General features: G+C 34.8%; 1 protein-coding gene across 1 annotated transcript in view; it reads left to right on the plus strand.

Moving 5' to 3' along the window:
- DNAH3 (dynein axonemal heavy chain 3) overlaps window positions 1–12784 on the plus strand; it is a 211538-nt gene that overhangs the window by 121962 nt on the left and 76792 nt on the right. Inside the window, exons 34-35 of the mRNA XM_052001473.1 lie at window positions 6295–6514; window positions 7271–7405. Coding sequence (XP_051857433.1) covers window positions 6295–6514; window positions 7271–7405 — 355 coding nt within the window. The remainder of the gene's footprint in view (window positions 1–6294; window positions 6515–7270; window positions 7406–12784) is intronic.

Raw genomic sequence — 12784 nt, forward strand, 5'->3', positions numbered from 1 at the left:
GAAACCACTCTATGAGTGAATTTTCTTTTTAAAAAAATATTTTATTTAAAAAAAAATCAGAATAGAAAAAAGAAAACAGAAATGGAAAACAAAACAAAATAGAACATTGTCAGGTGCCTAGCAGAACATCAGGGAGGATTCAAAATATACAACAATAAATTACCAGTTCAAGAAAGGATATATAATAGTAGAAGAAATTATATTCATGAGTATCTTTTCTTTGCTTTCTTATAAGTTATTGTTCTTATAAGTGCACTGTTGTGCACTTTTTTTACTTTATTCTTTTTTCCCCTTTCATTCCCCCCATCTCACTCAAGCAGGCTATAGTTAAGCACAGATATATGTTATGTATCTACATATTTAAATATATAGAGATATATAATATACATATATACTTCCATATATATATATATATACATACACACACATTCACACCTATCCACAGACCCACTCCTACACACACATATATTTTTATACATACACACATAGAGCAATATGTATACACATCTACAGATACTCAGACACATAATACATATACACATGCATTTACCCACATGTAAACATGGATCTAAAACAACATTAGTGTGGCTGACATAACACAGATTTCTCCCCTGATTGAATCTTTTAAGTTTGACTTATCTCTTCTTTCCTATCCCTCAAACTCCTCTGCTTTAATCCTGCTCCTTAACTTGCCCTACTATTATTTATCTGTCCCCAGCCCATGATTCCCTCTTTTTTCTTCTTCACTCACCCTTTGCTTCTCCCTCAATTTATCCCTCCTCCCTTATTTCTTTATAGATTTTGGAGTTTGCTATATCCTTTATGATGTATATGTAGTGTTGCCTATTTAGCCCATTCCTGATATGAGTAGGATTTTTAAAACTACAAGCCCTCCTCCCCTGTCTAATGCCTCTGTCTATTCTTCCTCTGCATCTCATCTGTACAACATAATTGCAATTTTTACTAGGCAGTTTTGCTTTTTAGAGTATACTCATCTTTATGCTAATTTTTCTTTTGTACTAAATTGCTGATGCCATTCTTAAACATGTTAAAACCATAAATAATTTATCTACATTAAGTTCCTTGAAATTGATATTTGATATTGGTTCTTACACATTCAATTTTTCTATTGAATTTGGGTTTGATTGAAAAAAAGTCTTGAAAAATCTGCAAGTTCATTGAATGTTCATTTTTTTCATGCAATGTTATGGATAATTTTGCTGGATGTGATATTTTTGGCCACAAGCCCTATTCTTTTGATTGCCAGCATATATGATTCCTGACTTGTGTTTTTTTATTGTGGCTGCTGCTAAGTCCTGTACAATTCTAATTGTAGCTTCAGTATATTGAATTTTTTGTTTGTTTCTTGTAGAATTTTCTCTTTGATCTGGGAGGGTTTCAAAATTTGGGAATAATATTCTTATGTGTTTTCCACAAAGGATTTCTTTGAGGTAGTGATTGGTGGATTTTTCTGTTTCAATTTTCCTCTCATGTTCTATCACTCCAAGACAATTTTCTTGGATTATTTCTTGCATTATTGTGTCAAGGTTCTTTTTGTTTTTTGGGTCACAGCTTTCAGGTAGTCCAATTATTCTTTATATTTCCTCTTCTTGATTTGTTCTTCACATCTGTTGTTTTTCTTATTATAAGATGTTTTGCATTTTGTTTTATCTTTTCATTCTTTATTTTGTTTTATTATTTCTTAGTCTCTTATAGCTTCACTGACTTCCCCTTGCCCAATTCTAATTTTCAGACTTATTTTTATCTTTAAGATTCTATATCTCCTTTCCTAGTTGATTCACTTTTTTTCATAATCTTCTTGTTTTTCTTAGATGGCTTTTATCTTCTTCTTTTTTTTTTTAAGTTTATCCTCAATGTTTCTCAATTGATTTAAAATTTTTCTTTTGAGTTCTATAAATTCTCTAAGGGCAGAGTCATTTAACATTACTCTTTAGGGTAGAAGAAGCTTTTTTTACTTCATTGTCCTTCTCTAAATATGAACTCTGGTCTTCCCTGTTCCCATAGTAAGTTTCTCTGGTTGAGTTCTTCCTTCTTTGCCTGCTCATTTTTTTCCTAATGGAAAGTATTAACATAAGCACCTCTAATCATGGGAGGGGGGATAGTGCCTCTGCCTTCACTTTAGCTCTTTTCTCTGACTTGGAACCCTAAACCAAAAGCTCCACCCTTCTGCAAGTGCCCATAGTCAGCAGCAATTCTGCCCTTTTATCTCTGCACCCACCATATATGTTGGCTCCTACTTGACAAAGCACTAAATAAATTATAATTTGGGAGAATCTAAGTATATGAGTGTGTTGAGGATCCTTATTTTTGAAGTAGAACTACTGAACTAAACCAGATTCTTTAGAAACCACTCTATGAGTGAATTTTCTTTTTAAAAAAATATTTTGTTTAAAAAAAATCAGAATAGAAAAAAGGAAAACAGAAATGGAAAACCAAACAAAATAGAACATTGTCAGGTGCCTAGCAGAACATCAGGGAGAATTCAAAATATACAACAATAAATTACCAGTTCAAGAAAGGATATATAATAGTAGAAGAAATTATATTCATGAGTATCTATCTTTTCTTTGCTTTCTTATAAGTTATTGTTTTGTTCTCTGTTGTGCACTTTTTTTACTTTATTCTTTTTTCCCCTTTCATTCCCCCCATCTCACTCAAGCAGGCTATAGTTAAGCACAGATATATGTTATGTATCTACATATTTAAATATATAGAGATATATAATATACATATATACTTCCATATATATATACATACACACACATTCACACCTATCCACAGACCCACTCATACACACACATATATTTTTATACATACACACATAGAGCAATATGTATACACATCTACAGATACTCAGACACATAATACATATACACATGCATTTACCCACATGTAAACATAGATCTAAAACAATATTAGTGTGGCTGACATAACACAGATTTCTCCCCTGATTGAATCTTTTAAGTTTGACTTATCTCTTCTTTCCTATCCCTCAAACTCCTCTGCTTTAATCCTGCTCCTTAACTTGCCCTACTATTATTTATCCGTCCCCAGCCCATGATTCCCCCTTTTTTCTTCTTCACTCACCCTTTGCTTCTCCCTCAATTTATCCCTCCTCCCTTATTTCTTTATAGATTTTGGAGTTTGCTATATCCTTTATGATGTATATGTAGTGTTGCCTATTTAGCCCATTCCTGATATGAGTAGGATTTTTAAAACTACAAGCCCTCCTCCCCCGTCTAATGCCTCTGTCTATTCTTCCTTTGCATCTCATCTGTACAACATAATTGCAATTTTTACTAGGCAGTTTTGCTTTTTAGAGTATACTCATCTTTATGCTAATTTTTCTTTTGTACTAAATTGCTGATGCCATTCTTAAACATGTTAGAACCATAAATAATTTATCTACATTAAGTTCCTTGAAATTGATATTTGATATTGGTTCTTACACATTCAATTTTTCTATTGAATTTGGGTTTGATTGAAAAAAAGTCTTGAAAAATCTGCAAGTTCATTGAATGTTCATTTTTTTCATGCAATGTTATGGATAATTTTGCTGGATGTGATATTTTTGGCCACAAGCCCTATTCTTTTGATTGCCAATATATATGATTCCTGATCTGTGTTTTTTTATTGTGGCTGCTGCTAAGTCCTGTACAATTCTAATTGTAGCTTCAGTATATTGAATTTTTTGTTTGTTTCTTGTAGAATTTTCTCTTTGATCTGGGAGGATTTCAAAATTTGGGAATAATATTCTTATGTGTTTACCACAAAGGATTTCTTTGAGGTAGTGATTGGTGGATTTTTCTATTTCTATTTTCCTCTCATGTTCTATCACTCCAAGACAATTTTCTTGGATTATTTCTTGCATTATTGTGTCAAGGTTCTTTTTGTTTTTTGGGTCACAGCTTTCAGGTAGTCCAATTATTCTTTATATTTCCTCTTCTTGATTTGTTCTTCACATCTGTTGTTTTTCTTATTATAAGATGTTTTGCATTTTGTTTTATCTTTTCATTCTTTATTTTGTTTTATTATTTCTTAGTCTCTTATAGCTTCACTGACTTCCCCTTGCCCAATTCTAATTTTCAGACTTATTTTTATCTTAAGATTCTATATCTCCTTTCCTAGTTGATTCACTTTTTTTCATAATCTTCTTGTTTTTCTTAGATGGCTTTTATCTTCTTTTTTTTTTTTAAGTTTATCCTCAATGTTTCTCAATTGATTTAAAATTTTTCTTTTGAGTTCTATAAATTCTCTAAGGGCAGAGTCATTTAACATTACTCTTTAGGGTAGAAGAAGCTTTTTTTACTTCATTGTCCTTCTCTAAATATGAACTCTGGTCTTCCCTGTTCCCATAGTAAGTTTCTATGGTTGAGTTCTTCCTTCTTTGCCTGCTCATTTTTTTCCTAATGGAAAGTATTAACATAAGCACCTCTAATCATGGGAGGGGGGATAGTGCCTCTGCCTTCACTTTAGCTCTTTTCTCTGACTTGGAACCCTAAACCAAGAGCTCCACCCTTCTGCAAGTGCCCATAGCCAGCAGCAATTCTGCCCTTTTATCTCTGCACCCACCATATATGTTGGCTCCTACTTGACCAGGACTGCATTTTTGCAGCATAAATGGACCTGATGTTCCTAATCAGGTGAAGTTCTCTCAGCTTTCCCAGACTCAACCCCCCAGCTCCACAGACAGTCCAGGAGGTCAAAGTTTCTGTAGTTCCTGCAGAGGTTCCAGCCCATCCCAGCCCTAAGGCCCTCAGCTGGCTATTTCTGTAGAACTAGACCAGAAGTATTTGCATTTCACTTGGGTTAATCCTTGGCTAGGGGCCTTTCTTCCAGGCTTTTTGGGTTGTGCCAGGAGGACCCTTGTTCACCCCAAGTCTTCTTGATCTTACACCAATCTACACCAAAATAGATTTGTTCTGTTTTGGGGGGAACTCTGGAGAGCTTGAAATTTACCAACTAACTCTGCCATCTTCCCAGAATTCTCCCCCTTTGAATGAACTTTTAAGTGATTTGACTCATCCTTTGGATTGCAAAGGGAGGACTAAAGAGAGGAGAAAACAGTTTCAGGATGCCTATTTGTCTGAAGAACAAAATTTTAAGAGTTGAAAGTGTCCCCAGATGTCATTTAGTCTGGCCCTTACCTAAAGCTTAGCAGGCCATCTCAAGTCATTCTGTTTTATATGTGGCTACTGGATCTAGATGGCTCTGCAGGAGAAAGTGAGGTAGGTGACCTTGCACAGCCCTCTCTCATTTAAGTCCAGTTCACTTCATGGCATGGCAGCGCCTCCCTGATGTCATGGTCTTGATCTTTAAGAATGAAGGACAAACAACTTCTATAAGTAGAGCTACCCCACTGAAACCCAACTAGAATTGTCAATTGAATAACACAGATCTTTGTTTCTCTCTCTCTCTCTCTCTCTCTCTCTCTCTCTCTCTCTCTCTCTCTCTCTCTCTCTTTGCCTATCTTTTTCTGTCTCTCTCTGTCTTTGTCTCTGTCTCTATCTATCTGCCTCTCTCTTTCCTGTCCACATAAATTATCATACTCTTACCTGTGAGTACTGGCTCAAAGGAAAGTAAATTTTGATCCCTGGAACCTCCACCTCCCATGATGTCTAGGAGTTTGTCTGCTAAATTTCTTCCTCAAGGACTTTGCCTTAGATCCAAATCACTCTAGCTCTCAATAGGTCTCAGGCTAAGCTTCATTTGATCATTGTTAGAACCTAAGTGACTCAAAGTGAATATAAATAGTAATTTTTATCAGGAACCCTGAGTATTTTCTCCTCCCTTATTGATTTTTTTTTAAACTAGGTAAAAGAGGCCTTTTTTTTTTTTGGCTTCAATTCTTATCTAGTCTTAATCACTGAATGGGCATTACCTCAAACAAAACTGAGACCTGGAGAAGACCAAGGTCCTTTACTGTACCCAGGGCTATCTCCAGTAGTCATGATCTCTATGGACCCAAATGGCTCTGGAGGGGAAAGTAAGGCTGGTGACTTTGCACAGCCCTCCCTCACTTAAATCCAATTCACTTGCATGTCATGGTAGCTCCTCCTTATGTCATGGTCCTCTTCAGTAACAAAAGACAAAAAACAAAAACAACTTGAAACACAAGTCTCTACAACATTTTAAGTAGGAGGGACCTAACAGACAACTTGGCACTCTGCGTAAAAAACCTCCAGATAGACATGGAGATCTCACTACTTCACAAGAAGCTTGCAATCTAATCCAGTGGTCTATACATAGTTTTTTCCCCCCTTGCTTTTGTAGTCTTGCCCAGAAAATCGTAGCTACTTATCGTTTATGCTCTGAGCAGCTATCATCTCAGCATCACTATGACTATGGGATGCGGGCAGTAAAGTCTGTCCTAACAGCTGCTGGGAACCTGAAGCTGAAATATCCAGAAGAAAATGAGAGTGTCTTGTTGCTCCGGGCTTTATTGGATGTCAACTTGGCCAAATTCTTGGCTCAAGATGTGCCTCTGTTTCAGGTAAGCATCTGGTCCTTAGGGATAAATATGAAGCTGATGAATTAAAGGCAGCCCAGGTTAGATATCTTTCGGTTGACCACAGACTGAAGTCCTACGGAGTACCCGGATCCCCATTTAGATTTCCAATAATTCCATTTTAAATACATTTCTCTTAGAGACTGAAGGAGGCATGCTGACCCAGCTATAGGACAGCTTCATAAAACCAAGGTCTGCTGGTAAATGTTTGACAACCAGCTAACTGGGGAGAAAAAAAACTAATTTGCATTATTAACATTTTCTCCATTGCTTTCTTAAAACTAGATTGTCAACAAAACAATAAGTCAAGCCCTGATTTTTAGCATTTGCCAAATTCTGAGATGTTAATGCTTCCCTCTGAAAAATTAACAATTAACTAGAGAATAAATGATGCTGGCTCTAGCACCCACAGATGAAGCCACAGACTCCTTCTCAGAAAAATGTTTTTAAATGCATAAAATATAATACATTACAAAGAAAAACAGTTATGTTGAAGTAGTTATTAAAATATGTTTTTTAAAGTTCAGGGAACCCCAGCTAAAAAAAAATCTTGCTCTAAAGCCTAGTATTTATTAGATATTTGATAAATGTTTGTTGAATTGTAAAATTGGGAGCAGGGACTGTGTCATTTTTTTATCTTCAAATCTCCAGCTCAGTGCCTTACACCTAGGTGTTTGATAAATGTTTATTGAATTGTATTTCTCCAGGCTTTTAATATTTTTCTCGATTCTATGTTAACAGGGGATCATATCGGATTTGTTCCCAGGAGTCATTCTTCCTAAGCCAGACTATGAGCTTTTCATTGCAGCACTAAATGAAAACATTAAAAAGATGAAACTCCAATCAGTACCATGGTTTATTGGAAAGATTATCCAGGTTGGTTTGTCATATGCCCATGGGAAGGTAGCTGTTTCACTTGTGAGACTTAGTCATCTACTTTGTTTCATTCAAGATCATCTCAAAATAACTTCAAATTACTAAGCTAAGGCTAGGGAATTCAGAAAGATTTCATAAGGCACGTTGAAAATCACTGCAATTAGAGGTGCCTACACTGAGACAAAAGTGAAAAAAAAAGAAATCATTCAATGATCCAGGATGAAGGAAGCTCTCTTTCAATTTCTTTATGACAGCCTCCCAAGAATTATGTTTCTAATATGAAAACTAAGAATCTATCTTGGACACAAGATACAAAAATTTGGCAGGCCAAGGGCAATTAAGTTGTGCAGTGGATAGGAATGGGTTTGGAATCAGGAAGACTCATTTTCAAGGGTTCAAATCAGGCCTCAGATGCTTACTAGCTATGTGAACCTGGGCAAGTTACTTAACCTTATTTGCCTCAGTTTCTCACATGTAAATGCAGTGGAGAAGAAAATGACAAACTATTCTAGTATCTTGGCCAAGAAGACCCAAAAATGGAGTCACAAAGAGTGGTATACAACTGAAATGATTGAACAATAACATGGATCATTTGGTGCTTTTTGATCATGTCTTTCTCTAAATCATGTATTATTGATTTAAATCTGAAACCCCCTTGTTTTATTGATGAAAATCTGAGACTTAGAGAAATTAATTAACTTGCTCTGAGTTGCATAGTTAATAAGTATCAGAATCGAAATGTCTTTCTGAATCTAAGACCTGTGCATTATCTACTGTGCTATGCAGCTTTAAAGATGAAATTATCTCTTTTAGATAAACATAATCTTTTGGATAGTCTGGGGAAATAGGCTTAAAATGAATCCATCTCAAAAAATCATAGAGCTTTAAAGCAGAAAGAGACTTTATCTAGTCTAGACCTTTGACATTACAGATGAAAAAATCAAGTTAAAATGATTTGTTCAAAGCCACATAGTCAATTATTGGTAAGCAGAGCCAAAAGTGAAATCTGGGTTTCCTGTCTCTTACCTCACATCTTACAAAGAACTACCATCTATAGCAAACAATATTAGGGAAACTCCTGGATTTTCAGTGATCTCTGTAGCAATGTAAATAATTTAGCATGGCACGTATGAAGGTGGCAAAAACTCCCTTGAAAAAAAACATGAATGATATCTTGAATATTACCAATTCTTACACAGTACTTTTCACTCAGCCACCTGATTTGGCAGAGCTCTGGACCTGGAGTCAGGAAAATCTGAATTTGAATCCCATTTCAAATATTTACTGAAGTATTGGGCAAGTCATTTTATCTCTCAGCTTCAGTTTTCTGATCTGTAAAATGGGGATAAATAATAGCATCTACCTCACAGGGTTGTTGTAGGAATCCAGCAAATTAAAATATGTAGAGTACTTTGTAAGCTTTACAATGATATATAAGTGCTGACTATTATTGTTATTATCTTTTGGGTTGCCTTCCAATTGGTAACCAAAATGATCCTTCTTTGTTTAAAGGGACAATAGCACAGAAATCTAGAAATAAGTGGTATGACTATACAGATAGAAAAGGCAGATTCATTCTTGATTATTTCCCTTTGGGCTGTCTGGTAGATTACCATTAGTTGGGTTCCCCTGCTCTAAAGTCATGATTGAATATTTATTATACTGGTTGTCCCATAAGTCCTAGTGCAATTTAAAACTTATAGAAACCGAAAACCTGAGATATATGTGTGCTTCTCTATGTGTATAGTTTTTTTTTTAATGTGTGTGTGTGTGTGTGTGTGTGTGTGTGTGTGTGTATGTGTATGAGAGACAGAATGAGAGACAGAAAGAGAGAGAAAAAGAAGAAGGAGGAGGAGGAAGAGGAAGAAGATGAGAAAGAGAAGTGGAGAAAAAAGATTTTTTTTTAGAAATTTATAATCTAATAGGAAGAAAGAAAATCCATAAAATTGAACAAAACATAAATTATAAAAACATTAAATATATATATACACACATATTCCACTACAAGAGTCCAAACATGTGTTAATATATTCAATGAAGGAAGAACAAATGGAAAATTCAAAAAGTGTATTGCTATTTAGTTTCACAGTCAATTGTTCAAATGAAATTTTTTACCTTAATTTTAGTCCTTATTATATTAAAATGTATTTGAATTACATAATTAGGAAGCCATGCTTAGTAGTTTGTCTTTGCTGTTCTATCAGTACCAATCAAAACAAAAACCCATTAGCCTTGGGAACAGAAGATTCAACAGAAATATAATTTGTGAATTTATATATTCATTCTAGATAGTTGGATGAAGAATCTTTGACATATATTTATAACAGCTGTAACTTTAAGTTAAAGATACACCAGAATCATAAACTGGGTTCAAGGGCAGGTAGGTGGGTAATTCACCCCTCCTCCCAGGCAAGGGGGTTAAGTGATTTATTAAGGTCAACCAGTTTAGTGTCAAGTATCTGAAGCCAGATTTGAACATATATGTTCCTGACTCCAGCATCAGTACTGGCTATTGTGCTACCTATTTGCCCCTGGCACATTCATTTTTTTTTTTTTTAAGTTTTTTTATTTAATAATTACATTATATTGACACTCATTTCTGTTCCGATTTTTTTCCCCTCCCTCCCTCCACCCCCTCCCCTAGATGGCAAGCAGTCCTTTATATGTTGGATATGTTGCAGTATATCCTAGATACAATATATGTTTGCAGAACCGAACAGTTCTCTTGTTGCGTAGGGAGAATTGGATTCAGAAGGTATAAATAATCCGGAAGAAAAACAAAAATGCAGATAGTTCACATTCGTTTCCCAGTGTTCTTTCTTTGGTGTAGCTGCTTTTGTCCGTCATTTATCAATTGAAACTCAGGTCTCTTTGTCAAAGAAATCCACTTCCATCAAAATATGTCCTCATACAATATCGTTGTCGAAGTGTATAATGATCTCCTGGTTCTGCTCATTTCACTTAGCATCAGTTCATGAAGGTCTCTCCAAGCCTCTCTGTATTCATCCTGCTGGTCATTTCTTACAGAACAATAATATTCCATAACATTCATATACCACAATTTACCCAGCCATTCTCCAATTGATGGGCATCCATTCATTTTCCAGTTTCTAGCCACTACAAACAGGGCTGCTACAAACATTTTGGCACATACAGGTCCCTTTCCCTTCTTTAGTATTTCTTTGGGATATAAGCCCAATAGAAACACTGCTGGATCAAAGGATATGCACATTTTGATAATTTTTTGGCATAATTCCAGATTGCTCTCCAGAATGGTTGGATTCGTTCACAACTCCACCAACAATGCATTAGTGTCCCAGTTTTCCGCATCCCCTCCAACATTCATCATTATTTTTTCCTGTCATCTTAGCCAATCTGACAGGTGTGTAGTGGTATCTCAGAGTTGTCTTAATTTGCATTTCTCTGATCAATAATGATTTGGAACACTCTTTCATATGAGTGGTAATAGTTTCAATCTCATCCTCTGAAAATTGTCTGTTCATATCCTTTGACCATTTATCAATTGGAGAATGGCTTGATTTCTTATAAATTTGAGTCAGTTCTCTATATATTTTGGAAATGAGGCCTTTATCAGAACCTTTAACTGTGAAAATGTTTTCCCAGTTTGTTGCTTCCCTTCTAATCTTGTTTGCATTAGTTTTATTTGTACAAAGGCTTTTTAATTTGATGTAATCGAAATTTTCTATTTTGTGATCAGTAATGGTCTCTAGTTCATCTTTGGTCACAAATTTCTTTCTCCTCCACAAGTCTGAGAGATAAACTATTCTATGTTCCTCTAATTTATTTATAGTCTCGTTCTTTATGCCTAGGTCATAGACCCATTTTGATCTTATCTTGGTATATGGTGTTAAGTGTGGGTCCATGCCTAATTTCTGCCATACTAATTTCCAATTATCCCAGCAGTTTTTATCAAATATTGAATTCTTTTCCCAGAAGTTAGGGGCTTTGGGTTTGTCAAACACTAGATTGCTATAATTGACTATTCTGTCTTGTGAGCCTAGCCTTTTCCACTGATCCACTAATCTATTTCTTAGCCAATACCAAATGGTTTTGGTGACTGCTGCTTTATAATATAATTTTAGATCAGGTACAGCTAGGCCACCTTCATTTGATTTTTTTTTCATTAGTTCCCTTGAGATTCTCGACTTTTTATTGTTCCATATGAATTTTGTTGTTATTTTTTCTAGATCAATAAAATATTTTCTTGGAAGTCTGATTGGTATAGCACTAAATAAATAGATTAGTTTAGGGAGTATTGTCATCTTTATTATGTTCGCTCGGCCAATCCAAGAGCACTTAATATTTTTCCAATTATTTAAGTCTGACTTTATTTGTGTGGAGACTTTTTTATAATTTTGCTCATATAATTCCTGACTTTCCTTTGGTAGATAGATTCCCAAATATTTTATGGTATCAACAGTTATTCTGAATGGAATTTCTCTTTGTATCTCTTGCTGTTGGGTTTTGTTGGTGATGTATAAAAATGCTGAGGATTTATGGGGATTTATTTTGTAGCCAGCTACTTTGCTAAAATTATGAATTATTTCCAATAGCTTTTTGGTAGAATCTCTGGGGTTCTCTAGGTATACCATCATATCATCTGCAAAGAGTGATAGTTTGGTTTCCTCATTGCCTACTCTAATTCCTTTTATATCTTTCTCGACTCTTATTGCCGAGGCTAGTGTTTCTAATACGATATTAAATAATAATGGTGATAGTGGGCAACCTTGCTTCACTCCAGATCTTACTGGGAAAGGTTCCAGTTTTTCCCCATTGCATATGATGCTTACTGATGGTTTTAAAGCACATTCATTTTTCACCTATGCCCTTAGAAAAAGATTATGATATAGTGAACTGTGTGATGCAAAGTTTCTTGAACTTTTTCCACTTGTGAACCCTTTTTTGTCTGAGAAATTTTTACATGACCCCAGGTATATAAAACAGGTATACAAATCATACATTTACTAATAATAAATCATAGATTTATTTTAAAACAGTTCCTTAGTATGCATATAATTTTACCATGTATTAAAAATGAAAACAAATTTGCCTTCTAATGAGATATGGATATACTTGTTTATTTTTACATAAAAAATTAAACCTTGGTCGAATATTTTATACTTTTTACTGTTGCCAATTTTTTCTCCATCCCCACATTCAGTTATATGACCCCATATGGGATCTGTACCCACAGTTTAAGAAGTTTTTTTTTTTTTTTTTTTTTTTTTTTTTATGAAACAAGAGTCTGGATAACTTGTATTCAAAATCTTGCTTCAGACGCTTACTACTCCTGAAACTTCAGGCTAGTCTCTTAAACTTTCCTGGTGTATCAGGAAAGTGAGAACGTAAAAATACTTA

Source organism: Antechinus flavipes, chromosome 1 (assembly GCF_016432865.1).
Source record: "Antechinus flavipes isolate AdamAnt ecotype Samford, QLD, Australia chromosome 1, AdamAnt_v2, whole genome shotgun sequence".
NCBI lineage: Eukaryota > Metazoa > Chordata > Mammalia > Dasyuromorphia > Dasyuridae > Antechinus > Antechinus flavipes.